A 17,330-nucleotide genomic window follows, 5' to 3' on the forward strand; every position below is an offset into this window, starting at 1 on the left:
ATTGCTGTTTTATCTCATGTGCAGCTACAAACCAAAACCACTTCCATCCCTGATTGTGGACACTCACCTTCCCACCACCAAGTCTAGACTTAAGGAACTCTGAAAAGCCAGAGAAGAAGCCCTTGCAGCACATGACCTGGCCAGAAAAACAATGAAAGACTGCTTGTCATGACCCTTCACCCCATTTCAAAAAGGTGATAAGGTGTGGCTAGAAGCATGGAACTTAAAATGTTCCTATGAAAACAGAAAACTTGCCCCCAAATGAGAAGAACCTTCACTGTCTCTGACATCCTGTCTCTGATCACATACTGCCTTGTGATTCCCACATGATGGAAGTTCCACAACATGTTCCATGCTTCTCTCCTATCACCCTATTGTGAAAATGATGTCCACAGGCCAAACTTCCTGGTGCCACCACCTGACCTTGTCAATGAGGAGGAAGAATATGAAGTTAAGGTGATAGTCAGCCATAAGAGATCCAGCCACAGACATGCCTTTTTAATCAAATGGAAGGGTTACCCTTCTTCCAAAAATTCATGGCAAAAAGAAGCACACCTAGAACATGCAGATGATATGCTCTCTGCATATAAGAAATGCTTCCCCAAGGACTTCCCTCCCCAGAAACCATCTACTTGACATTCCTCTTGCACCATCAGAAACATCTCCACTGAAATGCCTCCCCATTGTTTCACCTACCCCTGTGAACCCTCTTGTCACCACACCCCCTTTGCTCACTGCAAGTGACAACCTGCCAGTACCCAGATGATAAACTCTTATCATCTCTTCATCACCAACCCCTCTGTTGTCAGCACCTGTTTATCATGAAGTCGATGAGGACTCTCCTCTTGACCTTGTTTATCATGCCACCATCCAAGCCCTTTGGCTTGAAGAGTTATCCCACTATGTAAATCAATAGAATCCTCTTCTGTCCCCTGCCAGAACTATTCTGAATGAGGTTGCCCATGAACAGGTTCCCCTGCTTCTTCATCTTTTTGACATCCTCAGAGGTGTGGACCTCATGTACAACATCCATCAACACCCTACATTGAGTGCCCCTCCCCCTCCTGGGTCTCAAAGACCCTCAACTGTGACCTCTCCCCTGGTCTCCTCCATGTTGTCCTCTCCTCTGGCATCATTACCATCATCCTCCTGCTCTTCTACCTCTCTTTGCAGAGCAGATAGACCCCATGCCTGTTGCCCATCAGGCCCCAACCCACAACCTTGCAAGTCTCATGGCTTGTTGTCACCCTCCATGGTTGACCCCAAAGTTGCCTTCAGCATTTTTGGAGCAGAACTCACCTATACTATGAACCAGGTCAAGATTCTTGCCCAATTGCCACTGTCTCCTGTGCTCAATGCATTCACTGAGGCTGATCACCCTCCTACCCCCTCTAATCCATGCTATTGTCAAGTATGTTATGTCTGCTGATGTCTTGGACACATTAGAGTCAACTGTGGACTCTATGAATGTCCCCTTTGCTGCACCACCTGTCCTGGGCATACTCAAGCCCAGTGTCCATCTATACATCCTCATTGGCCTTTACAAGAAAGAATATCCACTCCTGTGTTGGTGGATGATTGTACCCTCATTGGGAGCAAGGACAATGGTTTATATGATAATGACTTTGACTTCAATGACTCTGCCATCAGTAACATGACCAGAGAGCCTTACAGAGAATAGTTGAAGTCAGGGACTTCAATGCTTAGAAGGGGGGTAATGTTATGTTTCACCCCTGTTTTCTTGTTTTCACCTTACATTTACCTCATGTTTCCTTCCATTGGACTTACTTTCCTTTTTAGCTGTCTTCTCTCTGATCTGACAGCCCTTTAACTTCCATCACTAGTGATAATACCTCATTACATGCCTAGAACATGTGTCATCATTGTTCAACGAATGGTATAGTTACCTTGTTACATGCAGATGCCTCATGGTCCATTCTCCTGTAGTATGTAGACTGCCAGCTCAAGTCCTGGAACCCCAGACTTGAGCTGCTCAATCATATGCAGTGTTCTCTCAGAACTTCACCCTCAGTGTCCCTAACCTGGACCACTCTTACTGGTGTTGCCTAAATCCTCTGTCATTTACAGAGGTTACTGCAGCCATTTCTCAGTAGAAACCATGTCTGCAGCTGAGCTCCCCTTGCACCTTGACTCCAGTCTTAGTGTAACAGGAAGTGGGGTTGGCTGATGCAGCTGTGGGATGAATTAGTGACCTGGAAGTGGGGTCAGCCAATGCAGCTATGGGATGAATTAGTGTCCTGGAAGTGAGGTCAGCCAATGCAGCTATGGGATGAATTAGTGACCTGGAAGTGGGGTCAGCTGACACAGCTGTGGGATGAATTAGTAACCTGGAAGTGGGGTCAGCTGACACAGCTATGGGATGAATTAGTGACCTGGAAGTGGGGTTGACTGACATAGCTATGGGATGAATTAGTGACCTGGAAGTGAGGTTGGCTGGTGCAGCTATGGGATGGATTGATGACTTGGAAGTGGGGCCAGCTGACATCGCTGGGGGAGGGGCTGATGTCCTGGCAGTGGGGTCAGCTGATGTGGATGGGGAAATGAACCATGACCTGGAGTTACATATGGTTGGGCAGACACTTTGCAAGAAGGACCAATATCTTGATAGTGGGTCAGTGGGGCTGGCCAATCTTATTACTCAGTACACTACTTCCTTGGTAGTTAGCTGGCTGAACCCACATGGTTGTGGAAAAATCCTATATCCTATCCTTATCCTGTGGTATTGAAGTTAACTCTACCAACCCAACCATTGTATTGGAATTAACATTGGACAAATTTACTCAGTTGTGTATCAGTACTTATGGAGGAGTTGTCCTGCAGGAAATTACTTTTTTTCCTGAACATTCAATGTCATATAAAAATTGAAAACACAAAGCAGCTATTTTTGATTGTAGTACATGCATATCATATGTATCAAGGTATGGTATTTTACAAAGATTCCAACAGCCAGGATGATGTTTGCCCCTTTCCCTGTGTCAGTTTGGTAGCCCCTTTGGACATGCAGATAGTATAGGTTTGGGGAGGCTGAGATGTGCCCTGTGTGTCCTTCCCACAGCCAAGATTCTTGCACTCATAGGAATAAGTCTGCCCTGAACAACCAGCTTCCCACTTCTGAATGCTATAACACTGAGGGCACTGGGCAGGCAGTTGTTGTCCCCAAGGCCTGATGAACTTGTTAGTCCAGATAAATTTCTCCACCACTACCTTCTCCTGCCACAACATCAAGATGATGTTGGAGTGCCTACCCAACATACCACAGTCATTCAGGGCATACCTGACTGCACTTTGGACATGGAAGCCTTGAACAAGGGTGGAGTCAAGGACACTCATGAGGAAGGGAATGGTGGTGACTCACATAGTGTAGTCACACTTAGTCACAACACATGGGCAGCCTGTGCACCAAGACACCAACACTTATGTAGACCCCAAGACAGGCCTGCCTAAATAGATTAGCTGGTACACATGGACAGGCCTGAGGGACTAAAGTGAGAGCAACATATGTACAGGCCTGTAAGTGCATTACCACAACATATGGGGAGGGCATGTGGTGGGTAAGGATGTTGAAACATTTAGATGGGCCCATGACCAATTAAGTATACTGAGCTGCTGTAAGACATCAATGGGCCTGTCCTGGTAGGTTACACCCCTGTTGCAACATCAAGGCAGGCCCACCTATCATAACGTGGAGAGGGTCACAACATAAGGATGGGCCTGTCTATGATTAGAATACAAAGTTGGCAACATATGGACAGGCCTGGGAGTAATATCATTTATGGTGCTGCAACATCTAGACAGGCCTGTTCATAATAAGCCATACCCCTGTCGCAACATAAAGATGGGCCCATCAGTAATGTTATTTCATAAAGTCACAACATATAGATGGGCCTGTCAACAGTAAGATGTACCACTGTTGAAACATAAAGATGGGCCTGTCACTAATATCATTTAATAGAGTTGCAACACATGGACAGGCCCTTCAGTAGTATTATTTATATCATCACAACATATGGGCAGGCCTGGCCCCAGTAAGATGTACCCTGTCAAAACATAAAGATGGGCCCATCACTAATATCATTTAATAGAGTCACAACATATGGACAGGCCCACCAGTAATCTCATGTATAGCATCACAACATATGGATGGGCCCTTCAGTAGTATTATTTATATCATCACAACATATGGGTGGGCCCAGCCCTAGTAAGATGTACCCTGTCAAAACATAAAGACAGGCCCATCACTAATATCATTTAATAGAGTCACAACATATGGATGGGCCCTTCAGTATATTATTTATATTGTCACAGCATATGGACAGGCCTGTCCACAGTAAGATGTACCTCTGATGAAACATAAAGATGGGCCTGTCAGTAATCTCATGTATAGCATCACAACATATGGACAGGCCCTTCAGTAGTATTATTTATATAGTCACAACATATGGGTGGGTCCAGCCCTAGTAAGATGTACCCTGTCAAAACATAAAGACAGGCCCATCACTAATATCATTTAATAGAGTCACAACATATGGATGGGCCCATCCACAGTAAGATGTACCTCTGACAAAACATAAAGATGGGCCTGTCAGTAATGTTGTTTAATAGCATCACAACATAAGGACAGGCCCTTCAGTAGTATTGTTTATATTGTTGCAACATATGGATGGGCCCATCAGTAATATCATCTAATAGTGTCACAACATAAGGACAGGCCCTTCAGCAGTATCATGTATATCATCACAACAAATGGATGGGACCATCTAGCAAGATGCACCCCTGTCACACCCCTGTCACAACATAAGGACAAGTCCATGTATGGTATTCTTGGCAGCAGAGAGGGAGATCCAAGCTATCTACATAAGGACAGTCTGTGTAGGGCATTCTCAGGCAGCAGAAAGGGAGATCAAAGGGATCTACATAAGGACAGGCCCATCCATGGCATTCTCAGGCAGCAGATAAGGGAAAACAGAAACCAGTGTTACAACATAAGATGGGCCAATCTGTCCATTGCAGGATTACAAACCCTTGGCACCACATAAGATGGGCCAATCCATCATATCATAGATAGCTCACCACAAATGGATGGGCCTATCCATAATTGGGTTATCCCCCTGTCACAATATATACAATGGGCCCAGGAAGACAAGAGATGAAGAAAGTGGAACCTCTTGCACTATAGAGTATCTAAATTTCCCACTATAAATTGTGTTTCACATTGGATGATTTGCCTATTCAGTTGGAATCTCAGGTGCTGGTCTATGTAGCTGCAAGCCAGGACTCTGCCATTGGAGCAGACAGGAAACATGCAAAACAAACAGCAATGCTATTCCAGAACAATGCATCATATTTTTATCTGAGCCTCTGCTTCATATATACATTCAGGATTATTGACTTGTACTGGTATTGCCATCATGCCATGGGAATCATTCATAGGTGGGACAAAAAATGTGACATCTGCATATCTCATCATCTGTCTTTAACCTCTGACTCTTCCACTCTCCAATCACCATTACCACTCTCACCATCAAACTACTCCATCATCTCATCATCAGAAACATGTCATCATTGTCATCTTGCAAGCTCTTCAAGAAATCACCTGAGCTTGATGCTGCAGCCAACTGCATCCTTCAAATTTACTTCAAGGATATCATGGAAAGTAGCAAGCTGGGAAAGGTGGACAAGATTGTGAAGTGGAGAGGTGCCATCAAGGTGATGAATGATGAACTAGTGCATCATAGCATCATCACATTTTTTCACTAACTGATGCATTCAGGATGCTGTATGTGACCTCATTGCTAGGATGGATGAGATTCTGATGACCCTCATTGGTGTCAACATGTTCTTAAAGTGGCATGAAGACCTTGGCCTGATTGAGCACCCATGGCCTGAGTGGAAGACCACCCTATCCCCTTCCAAAACCAATGTTGCCAACCACAAGTGGCTTGACATCATCAAGCATCAATATGACTACCACCAGTTGGGCCTCCCTATGCCCCATGTGGTGCCAACACCAACACCACCTGCTCAAGAGACCAAAATCCTGATGAGTGACAAAGGAAAATAGAAAGCAACTGAGGCAGAGGTGGAGCAAATGATAGCAGAGAGCTCACACAGGATGGAGGTGGATGATGAGGGTGAAGATGAGGTGCCAGAGAAGGAGGACAATGAGGAAGAACCAGCACAAGGCAGGCAGAAGCACAAAGCTGCCATGAAAATGATGTCCCATCAATCCAGATATTGGTCCCACTCTAGGAAGGCAACTGTGGAAACTAACAATGATGATGATGTTCCCACTCAAGGCCAATCAAAATGCAAGCCTTGTCCACTGTCAGATGGACTATACAGTTGTGCTGCTGTAGCTGCCAGAAGGATGCTTCCCCCAACCCCCATTCCTGTGAGTCATGCCACAGATGCAAGGTCTGATGCTACAAGAACCCTGGGAAGTCCTGCTTCCCATGCAACAGTCACAAGATTCGATGTAGCCATGCCAAAGGTGGGATTGCTGCTCCAACTTGATGGAATCCATCATGAGCCAGGGGAAAAAAGTGAGCTCAAAGTCTGTCCCTGACAATGGAGGCCCAAGAATCCCAAAGCCCAAAGGAACATCCCCCAAAGTGACATGTTTTGATGGCTTCCAAAGCCATCAACACTGGGGTTGGGCCCTCCAACCAGGGAGAGACAATCCCCAAGGGATCTTCACTCAGTACGTTCACAATTTCATGTATTTATGCTGACTCAAATTTTATTCAGAGATTCATATTCCTGCATTCAAATGCAGGGATTCCCACCCAACCCCAGCTGCTGTATGAGTGGATTTGATTGTCAAGGCTGGCCCATCCATTGTGCAGGAGGTAGAGGAATCTATGGTAGCAGGTATGTTTAATCACTCCACATTTATGCTAATTATCACAGTTAACCCTTGTGTTCAAAGCAGACACCTGCCCATTGACAACAGCAGCACCCATCCAACTCACAACCACTGCAACTCCCAGTGCACTGTCACCTGTCTGTGCCCCAATTGCCAAGGTGTCACAAATGTCCAACACAATCAAAGAGTGAATTGAAGATTTGGAATGTTGACTCTGCAATGCTGAGGCCCACCACCATTACTATGAGGATCAAATGTATGATTTCCAAATACAACATGATGAAACCATGCAGACACTGGACATGATGGCTTGTGAGCTGGAGGCTCTGTGTATTCAGGTATATGGATGAGCATTGGGTGACAGTCTCATTGATCTCTTAGGGCCTCTGGCAGATGAGACAAGGGTGGATAGTACAGCAGCTTTGACAACCACTGCCTCAACCACCACTACTCTCTTGTCAGCAAAAGCTATGCAGGCCTCAAGTCATCTCTATGACATACTATCACTTGAAGATGATGGCTCAAATTTCCAGACATGGAAAGTAAGGATCTGCATGGTGCTCAACATACAAGACCTATGGGAAGTTATTGACAGAAACACAACTACAGTGCCTGATCCTAAAGTCGACCCTAATGGCCATATGGACTGGTTGATAAAGGACAAAGAGGCATGAGCCCAGATCATACTCACACTGAAAGATGAACCCCTCACTGGAGTTCTTCATGTGACAACAGCAGCCGAAATCAGGAAAAAGTCATGTCAGCAGTACAAAGGGCATGGCAAGCAGACTATAGCCTATCTAATAGGCAAGCTGTTCCATGGCATGCTCTCAGATGACAGTCCAATGGAAAGCCAGCTAAATGCTATGTGGCACAAAGCATGCACACTAAAGTCACTCAGCCAAACTCTCGACAACTCCCTTGTAGCCATTGCTATGGTAATCTCCTTACCACCCTCCTATGCAACACTCTGCACAATCTTGATGTCTTCAAATGACAAACTGTCAATCAACTCAGTGATCTTGCAGGTTCTAATTGAGGAGAAGTCATGTCAACTTGCCTCCAGTGGGCAAACTGCACTCATCTCCAGGACATCTGCTCAGCAAAAGTCAAAAGCAAATGATGACAGAGAAAAGGTCAAGTGCAGGTACTGCAAAAAGAGAGGACACAGTGAAGATGAATGTCAAAAAAAGAAAGCTGATGAAGCTTCAAAAAATGTGACATCAGATGACAAGGGAAAGGCAGGAGAGAAGGAAAAGGATGAACTTGCTGCCAAGTTCACACATGTATCCTCTGAGTACAATGTGCCACTCTGCCTCTTTTTAGCACATGCACACAGCCATCCTCCACACACACACTGGATCCTTGACTCCAGAGCCTCTGCTCACATGAGCTGTTAATACAGTTGGTTCACCTCACTTAAATGGCTTGCACCTACACAGCCTATTACAGTCACAAATGGAAACACTGTGCATGCAGTCGCAGTTGGCCATATAACTCTTGATATGGACCTCAGGGACAGACAGAAAAGTTGCATCATCCTACATGATGTCTACTATGTGCCATCTTTAAGCTCAAACTTGCTGTCAGTCCCATCCCTCACCAGTCAGGGAGTATGATTCACCTTCAAACAAGATAAGTGTCAGTTGGTCAACAGCCAGTTGGGAACTGTTGGAGTTGCTATTCATAAGAAGACTGGACTCTACATACTCACTGCAAAATCATGCATCCAAAATGATGCCTCATACATGCTGTGTAACTCTGTCTTCCCATTCTGCAATTCCAACATCTTGCTGTCTGAGTCATGTGCAGGGTCAGAAGCTTCACTCAAAAGCTGGCACTCTAGCCCAGACTGGTGTGCAAGTAAAAAACCCACACACAGACTTGTCAATACAGACATGGTTGATGAAACAGAAGTTATGGACTGCACACAGCACCCTACAGCAGCATATCACCTTCATCTTGAAGAGACACAGCAGATCAACTTAACCCCACCTAAGTCCTATTAATGACACTCATGGTGCACCCTACCAGACCTACTCAGCCTTCAATGGATCCATACCAACATCTTGGACAGACCATCAGTCAGAAAAGACCCTTGACTCAACTGACAAGGTTCACACTTGAGCAGAAATCAAAACTGGTGAATGTCCTAAGCACCTCTTGACCAATCATAAGGGTGAATACAACTCAGAAGAGTTAATCACCTACCTCAATCCCAAGACAGCCTGCTACAAGATGTCAAACACATGAACTCCAGGCCACATAGCTGAGTGTGCAACTTGCACACTTGTCCTGCCCAGCAAGAACTGCACAGATGCAGTCATACCTGCAGTACATACTCCAGGTGCACTAACAAATCATACTACATTTGACAAAACAACCTTGGGGGCATCTGCATGCCTGAACAGACCAGGCATCCACAAGCTTGAGACACACAGCATCATCCCTCTTGAGGGTGACTACACAGGGTCAAACAAAGCAATCACAGCCAAGTTACCTGTGGGCACTTGGGCTGTGAGCAGGGAAAGCAGCAAATATGATGCAGACTCACCAGCCACCTCTATGATTGCATGTGCTGGTAGCATGAGCACAAACCTGGGGCAGATGAGCCCAGATCTTCAATCAGGCATGCCCAGTGCTAAAGACATCCCTAGAAAGGTTGAAGACAGCCCAAACAAGCCATTCATCAAACACAATTGGTCCCCAACACCATCTGAGGAGCCAGATAAGTGCTCCAGTCAAACAGAGGCTCTTGCCTCAAAATCTAAACAAACCTTGGTCAAAAAACCAAGTAGCTGTCCTACAGAATGTAGCTAGCCACCTCCTAGGGCCATAGGTCATCTACAAAGCCTGCTACAACAGTGCCTGAGCCTGGAATCACCTCAAAAGTCCAGGTTAGCTCCAAAGCACCCCAAGCCATCATTTCACACCAGCTATAGCCTCTCCCTTGAAAATTGGGATGCCAAATTGACCTATGGGAAGGATAGTGTCAGTACAAGAGGCAACAAGGGTGGAGGAGATGAGATGACAAGTGTAGAGGGCCAACATGCAGCCAGCAAGGCTGTGGAGGTGCATCAGAACAATCAACAACAGACTGCTTACAAATCAAATGCACATGCACACAGCAACTCTGTGCCACACAACAAAGCTACTCACAGCTTGAATGTTGGCCCCAGAAGTGCCACCAATGCAAATCCTTCACCTACAACATATCTACACAAGGTGTTACATGAAGGGTATGGACTTATTTTTCAAACCATGACTTGCTGAGGGGGCATGTTGGAACATACTGTTGTTCTGTACAGTAAGCACTGCTTACATAATATTCCCATACAATTTAGCCACTTCATTTTTCCTTGTACCTCAGACTTTGTCCTACTTCAAAGACTGAGGTAATGTTCCTTACTGGTATTATACCCTACTTTTACTTACCAGCTTGAGTAGTTTTCACACTCTAGGTTGGTTAATAATACAGACTTTGTCCTACTTCAAAGACTGAGTTTTCACACTCTAGTTCACCCTGCAACCTTGGTCCCTTCTCAAAACCTTTTCCCTCATATCATTGTGGGGAGAGCAATCTCCCTACACTAGGAGTGTGTGTACAGTGTCAATTGGAGGTCTACTAAGTGTCTATAGGCTCTGCAATAAAAGTGATGCAAATGTGACCACTCCTGAGCATCTTTGACACCCTCCATACTCCAGGTTGCCCAATACTCCACCCTTTTTGGTCAAACCACTTCCCCTGCCATTGCATGACCTCTAGACACTCCTCTTGGCCATTGCAATGAAGTTCCAACACTTGTGACTGCTTTCAGGCCACCTGCACTTGCTCACTCATGCTCTTCAGGCCTGCACTATCAGTTATGTAAGCATGTTTCTGTAGCTCTCACTGTGTTCTTGTTCACATCCCTTCAGACCACTTGCACTTCCTTGCACTTCCTTTACTTTAGCTGCTCCTTTGATTGTTGATGCCATACTGACCTCATGGCCATTATTACATCAATCTCAACTAATTACCATCCTTTCCTGTCACTCTTTTCACTTTTGATGTCACTTAGTTCATAGTTACATACTCTGCATGTAGCTACACTTATACCTGTCTGTGTTGACAGAAAAAATAACAATTTGGAAGCCCCCAAGTTAGAGACAAAGAGAGCAAGCAGAATAATGACATTGACATAATCCCTTCCCTTTTCCCTGCCTAGCACTGAGTCACAGGCATAGTTCTGACACTTTTCTAGGCTGGTTCAAGGCCTGTCTGCCCCTTAATCCACCACACTTTTAATTTGGAAGTCAATCAACTTGCATGACTCAGTCACATCCACTCCCTACCCCCTCCTACAGCTAGAGTGACTCCCCTTGGGTTGAACTCACCCCTTCAGATTGCCTATCCCTAGGCTGGAGCCCACAACCTCATACTAGGTAGCAGATACCTGCTCCCCACATTGTTTGCTGAGTTTGGTCCAGGCTTCTGCTGCTATCTTTGTGTGTATGACACCACTTAATGGCTTGTCCTTTAGTGTGAGGAGGATTTGTGCTCATGCTTCCTTATTCCTTGTCTCCCATTCAGCATAGTCATTCAGGTTCATCTTGGCATCAGCTGCTTTCTTTTCCAAGCCACCAACCACAGACCACAACCCACATAGATCCAGTACCATCTCCACCTGTGCCTTCCAATTTTGGAAGTTCAAACCATTACTGTTGAACAGTGGGATGTCATACAAGTGACTCAAGCCTTGAGTCACCTTGCCAGATGTTGTTGCAGATGAGGTAAATGCCACTGCAGGCAGTTTCCCTGCTGCAGAGACTAAGGGAGGATTTGACATGTCTTCAGACTAAATTTCTGTCATAGGAACCTTGTAGTCAAATTTGTGAAAATGGAAGTTGAGTGATATGAGCAGGGCTCATAACCTTTTAAAGGTTACAAATGATGAGTATATTGCTAGAGTAAGGTAACTAAATAGAATTTGTATGGTCTGGTACTAAAGATATGAAAAGAAGACATTACCTCAGGCTTCAAGTTGGACAAAGACTGAGGTGCAAAGGAAAATTTTTTCTGCCCACAACGAGTGGTGATTATGTAAGTAGGAAGTTCTCACTGTTCTGCATACCATCCAATCTCCAACATCAGGCACCCTGAACAGCTGCCCCCACTGCCAAAGACATGCCACTGCAATTGGGTGGCCAACAGAAAATTCAGTCTACCAGCACCACCACTTGTGAACTTTCCAGAATAAACTGACTTAAACCTACTGGCATGAATGCTTCATACTGTTGGAATCTGTAGGAAGCCTGTACCGGTTTCAGGTATTAACAGTTGTAAATTATTCGTCGGATCCTTTTTCCCATCCTTTGGACCGCTCAACAGCACACAGCCACACCAACCACCTTCGCTCTCTCTCCTTATCTGACAACCTAGGTAGGAATGTCTTACTTCCCTTGGTATTTACTTGAGCAAATGTGCGAGGGTCGGACGAATCCCATCCAAACAAGTGGATGGAGGCCCCAGCCAGTAGGGCCGATCCAAGTGCCGTAGACCTATTTTCAGTTTCAACTACATATATAGACAAACGACAATGGGAATTATCCACGTACTCTCTCATTTCTGGCCTAACAACTTCAAACCCGCCAACGTCTGCTAATACCTCCATGCAGACATCTCCATTCGTCATTCCCCCGTCTACTTTCAGATGTTTGAGGTCTGTCTTAGAGTCTAACTTCATGCTTTCGAGGATGGCTCTTGTCTGGAAAGCGTTTGCTTCCGTTGTTGCCCGAGCAATGTGTGCGGGAGTTGTATAAGCCGACAGCCCTGGGCAGGTGGGATCAAATAGCCAACAGCCGAATAATGACCCTACTTACCAATAAGCAATCCAGCTGCCCCGGGATCCCAGTAGGGTGCAAGAAGCCCGGAGAACGCTGGCACAAAATAGACGCCTCCGGTATCTGGAACGGAAACAGCAAGTGTGTTTATTTCTTCCGCAGACTTAATAAAGCCCATTGAATCTCGTAACCTGAGATCGGTTGGAGCAGACTTAGCGATAGGACCATAACAAACACACCATTTGATGGCAGCTCCAGCAACACCAACTTGGTAAACCATCAGCTGGGACACACGGTCCGTGCATTGGACGTGAAACTCACTGCTCCCTTCTACGGCGTACACTGGCGCAGCGCCAGGGCCAGGCTGATACGCCACCTAGAGGAAATGTGGAAGATGGTAAGCATTCAATGGTGGCGAATTAATCAACACCCACGGTGCTCAGCAGCCCGTGACTACTCTTTACGATATCATTTCCCGTGCAAAACAACAAAAAGGCACCCGTCCCATAAGTGCACTTCGCCTCCCCTTGCCCAAAACACTTGTTTCCGACAAGTGCGCCTTGTTGATCACCAATCAACGCTCCTATAGGTACGCCTTTAAGAGGACCACTGGCTACGTGACCGTATACTTCGGAGGACGACACCAGCTTAGGAAGAATCGATGGTCTGAAGCCAAAGAACTTGAGGAGGCGATCGTCCCATTGTAAGGTGCGAAGATTCATCAAAAGCGTCCGAGACGCGTTAGTCACCTCACCAACATGAATACCGCCGCTAGCTCCACCCGTTAGATTCTGCAGATTTCCCTAAATCACACGGTGCAGCGCGTAGGTTGTGAAGGCACCCTTACATATGCGATCCACGACTCTACCGTTCCAAAGAGCAAGTTGTCTGCTTCGTATGCCCTCTTCACATCGTCGTCGTTGTCAATCATCCACCGAAGCTTGATCGCCGAAAAGTAGGTCGAAAGGCCGAGTCCGGTGCTTTGTGAAGTGAGTTTCTCCCTATTCATAATGAAATCGATCGGTTTGCCTCACATTTCTCGTAATGCCTCAACCCCATCAACCCCCTTCCTGAACTGACCAGTCTCAATTTCAATCCCAGTTGCAGCAAGTATCTTTTCAAAGTGCGCGACGATGTTCTTCGTACGGGAATCAGTCCAAACGATAGCCCGACATAGTGGCCTTCCGGTGCTGCGACTCCAGACGACAGTCGTTTCCCTTTGGTTGGTGACGCCTTGACGAATAAGTGAGCAATATCACCAGAGGGTAACCAGAAAATATGACATAGGCATCCACAGACCAATTACTCTGATGCTCTCTTTCGCCCATTGGGCTTCTTCTAATTTCCTGCAAGCTTCTGCGATGCATTCATTGGAAACCTGCTGTATCTCATTGGCATCATGCTCGTGCCACCTGTGTAGTGTCTCAGTCTTGTAAATGATCATCGGAAAACCGGACCTTACCCAGGAGCTGGGTAATATTGAGGAAATTCCAGTTGGTGTTGGGCGATGATGTTTGCATACTGGTCGAAGACAATAAATCGAACAGACCTGTGGGTTAAGGGGGAGCACCATGATCTCTATTTTCCCTCTCGCGTGCAAAGACAAGCTTACGTTGTTCCGCAATCCAATGAGCCTACAAACTCACCCAATCGTAGATCAGACATGGTAGTTTGATAAGAACATCACCATGCGTTGGGCCCCACATGCCATAGAACCGCTAGTAACATAGACAAATACTAATATCGATTCCGACGTCTAGCGGAGACGAGCGGACCATCGGTCCGACCGTAACCTGGGTCTACACACTGTTGACTACGTACTTGTACGTATTCACGTGTTTCCTAAAGAAATACTGAAAGGAGAGGAAAGGGCAATAATGCACGTGTTACCCGTGAGGTTGCACTCTGGTCAGCGTAATCTAGCCAGAACACCAAGTACGGGCGACGAGAGAAAATACTCACGGGTAGCTAGTCGCAACTACCATCAGGAGGTCCATCCTTCCATCTTTCATCCACCTTGGCACAATCAAATTTATCTTTCCCCAGTCTCTCATTCACCTCGTTATGCCTTTCGCACAGCCAACGACTGAGGGCAACTCGTCCACTCACATCAGGAGGATTCGTCCTCATGGTCTCACCAAGGTGGGACGCACAGTGTGAACACGGATATAAGACGGGCAACGAATGTAGAAGGTTGAGCATATTTGCCCGTTGCTGCGGAGTCGGACGGGCTGGGTAGTATGCCGCAGTAGTGTGCAGGAACGTCCACGTCGCACGACCGAGCTGCTCAACATCTGGTGGGCAATAGGCAGGCTGACCGTCCGAGCGTTGGTCTGAACGGAGGTTTGCTGCAGTTGCGAGTGCCGCCATTGATGCTGTAGATGCCTTGGGCTTCCAGTTTCGGAAGGCTGTGCAGATCTTGCAGGGCTTTCCATCTGGCCCAATGACCATCCCCGGCGGAAGATTCTGAGGTGGTCGAGAGGCCGAGTCGGACGACGCGGGGGTGATGCCCATACGTGTTGGCTGCCAACGGACGGAGGCGGACGGAGGGACGGCGGGCCACGGCAGCGCACGGTATCACGTGACTCGACCGAAAGTTTGATCTTGGAAATGCTGAATGGCAAATGGGACCTACCCGGGCGACACCAGAACGACATGGCAGTCAACCACGCCAACGTCTTGCACGACCAAGCCCGTTTTTCACACGCCGACACGCCTTAACAAGGCGTCGACCAACGAAGTGGCAAGTATATTCGCAGTGGCACCAATGCCACCCTCCGTGTTCTCCGACGGGAAAGCGTGGAGAGGTCTTTGCAGCTGGATTCGACCATTATGAGTGCTCTTCACGTGGTCTCAGCAAAAAACAGCGCTGTCTCCATTGAAAACGATCACGTTGTCTATAGCTTGCTCAACGCGATCACTCGTTTCAGGCGGAATGTCGAGAGGCGGGCCACGAAGGTACTTGAATCCGTGATCGCATTCTCCCTTGACCTCAGTGCAGTGCTAGAGAGTCGCGTGCCCTCATTCTTCATCGAGGAGGAATTTCCTAACTCGGCACCGCATCGCCAAACGAAGTATCGTGACGCTGAACCTCCGTTTCCAAAGATGATGCAGTATAGTCTTTCGGTGGAAGCTATGAGATTGGCCAAAGATTTCGACTGCCATGATGTCAGTCTCTCAGCAGAATGCTACTTCCTGATCGGGTGATCGCTCAAATCGCGCCTCCTATGTTGGCTTTGTGAAGGCGAAGCCATCAGCCATGTACATCTTTTTCGGAAGACGCGGGCGGAAGGGCGGGAAGTCGGAAAGGCGGACTCGCCGCCCCGCCAGAGTTTCCCAATTTTATGACGGCTTCAATGACCTGATCTACTATGCAAGGCGTTATTTTCAATATGGCATTAACTATCGTTGGGTTGACCTGTCACGGGCACTGGCGAGACTACCATTAATTGTACTTGATGATGACTACTTAAGGGCCTTAGCCTTGGCAATCCCGTCTCAGAGGGAACTGTAGCCGCACTGCGCGACATGAAGGGGTTGTGCGATAACCATATCCTCTAGACCCAACTTCACGAGGAATTTACGTCATGTTTCATCTCACCCAACCCATTCATTGATTCGGATCATCAAGAATGGCAGCCTATCGGACGGACCTCCCTATGCTGTGCCCTGCGGATCGAAACATACAATAGGGCATTCTACATCAGGTGGTTGCCGTGATAAGCTATATGGTATCTGGGCTCTTCCAGGTTGTTTGCATGCGCACGCCGATGTGCAGGATAGAACGTCCTGCGGAAAGTTGATATGCACCTCGCTAACACTCTGGATTAGATATTCTCTCGCCTGAGAAGAGAAGGACGAAACCTACAGAAGCACAGACAGCGTGGGGGGAATGCATTTTATGTAGTTCATTATCTAGTCCTCTATGCCAAAATATATGGCATACACGCAGAATAAGTCACACCAATGATGCGAAAGAAGTAACATAGTCCTCGGCGGCCTTAATTTCTGGAGTGACGGTTCCGACTGAGATTTCCTTTGCGTAAAACATGTCCTTGGGTGGCTACCAAGTGTGCGCAGAACTCACCTTCTCATTGGGTAGTTTCTGGAGTCAAGCTGCAGATGTCTCTAGGGGTGATACAGCGGGGAACACGGGAGCACGCACGATACCGCTGACACACGGATAGACAATAGGAATCCGGACCTGCATGGAATAGGATTAATATCGACCTTGCCCGAGAAGTTCAATCAAACGGGCACCACGATTGAGCAGGAAACGGACCAATGCATCAAGGACAGAGCCCCACACAATGCGTTGCATTTATGTTGGTTGGAATATAAGCGGAGACATCCTCACCTTGAGTCTCAATGATGGAGAGAACCGTCAGGGAACCACCGTCGAACTTGTCCCTCATCACGCGCCACGTTCCAAAAGACAGCAACGTAGACATAGCATAGTTTCTCCTCCACATCCTTGCCATCGTTCCAGTGCTTCTGGTTGGGAATGGTGTCGAAAGCGGTGGCAGTCTTACCGGTCTGACGATTGCATCAATATTGGGCTTGAGACCTGTCATCCTGCTTGATGGGCTGACGAAGAAGGATACTGCCATCAACGAAACCC

The 17,330-nt window shown here is 46.9% G+C and overlaps 3 protein-coding genes across 3 annotated transcripts; all 3 read right to left on the reverse strand.

The window, feature by feature from the left end:
• Positions 1-9,117: 9,117 nt before the first annotated feature.
• F5J12DRAFT_781689 (uncharacterized protein) lies at positions 9,118-10,167 on the reverse strand (the record flags this gene model as incomplete). Its single annotated transcript, XM_051742596.1, has 9 exons — positions 9,118-9,215; positions 9,271-9,348; positions 9,387-9,401; positions 9,441-9,464; positions 9,485-9,527; positions 9,664-9,689; positions 9,820-9,861; positions 10,046-10,091; positions 10,147-10,167. The coding sequence occupies 9 exons, from the start codon at positions 10,165-10,167 to the stop codon at positions 9,118-9,120; spliced, it is 393 nt and encodes a 130-aa protein (XP_051601271.1).
• A 1,949-nt stretch (positions 10,168-12,116) lies between these two features.
• F5J12DRAFT_820972 (uncharacterized protein) lies at positions 12,117-14,429 on the reverse strand. Its single transcript, XM_051745287.1, has 11 exons — positions 14,322-14,429; positions 14,172-14,258; positions 14,009-14,121; positions 13,744-13,942; positions 13,557-13,689; positions 13,144-13,500; positions 13,031-13,085; positions 12,949-12,976; positions 12,749-12,900; positions 12,485-12,698; positions 12,117-12,427 (listed from the first exon to the last, which is right to left on the reverse strand). Exons 1-11 carry the CDS (start codon positions 14,372-14,374, stop codon positions 12,214-12,216), a joined length of 1,605 nt encoding a protein of 534 aa, XP_051601272.1. The 5' UTR covers positions 14,375-14,429; the 3' UTR covers positions 12,117-12,213.
• On the reverse strand, positions 14,407-15,333 carry F5J12DRAFT_820983 (ERV/ALR sulfhydryl oxidase domain-containing protein). The gene has a single exon (XM_051745288.1). The coding sequence runs from the start codon at positions 15,221-15,223 to the stop codon at positions 14,678-14,680; it is 546 nt and encodes a 181-aa protein (XP_051601273.1). The 5' UTR covers positions 15,224-15,333; the 3' UTR covers positions 14,407-14,677.
• Positions 15,334-17,330: the final 1,997 nt, after the last annotated feature.

The sequence above is a fragment of the Pisolithus orientalis genome (genome assembly GCF_024613125.1).
Source record: "Pisolithus orientalis strain OTSU chromosome Unknown F5J12scaffold_9, whole genome shotgun sequence".
NCBI lineage: Eukaryota > Fungi > Basidiomycota > Agaricomycetes > Boletales > Pisolithaceae > Pisolithus > Pisolithus orientalis.

Coding starts and splice junctions, on each gene's coding strand:
- F5J12DRAFT_820972 (XM_051745287.1), bottom strand. CDS start 14,374: ATGTCTGATCTACGATTGGGTGAGTTTGTAGGCTCATTGGATTGCGGA. Junction 13,943..14,008: donor AGAGAGCATCAGAGTAATTG/GTCTGTGGATGC, acceptor TTATTCGTCAAG/GCGTCACCAACCAAAGGGAA. Junction 13,086..13,143: donor GTCACGGGCTGCTGAGCACC/GTGGGTGTTGAT, acceptor CATTTCCTCTAG/GTGGCGTATCAGCCTGGCCC.
- F5J12DRAFT_820983 (XM_051745288.1), bottom strand. CDS start 15,223: ATGGGCATCACCCCCGCGTCGTCCGACTCGGCCTCTCGACCACCTCAG.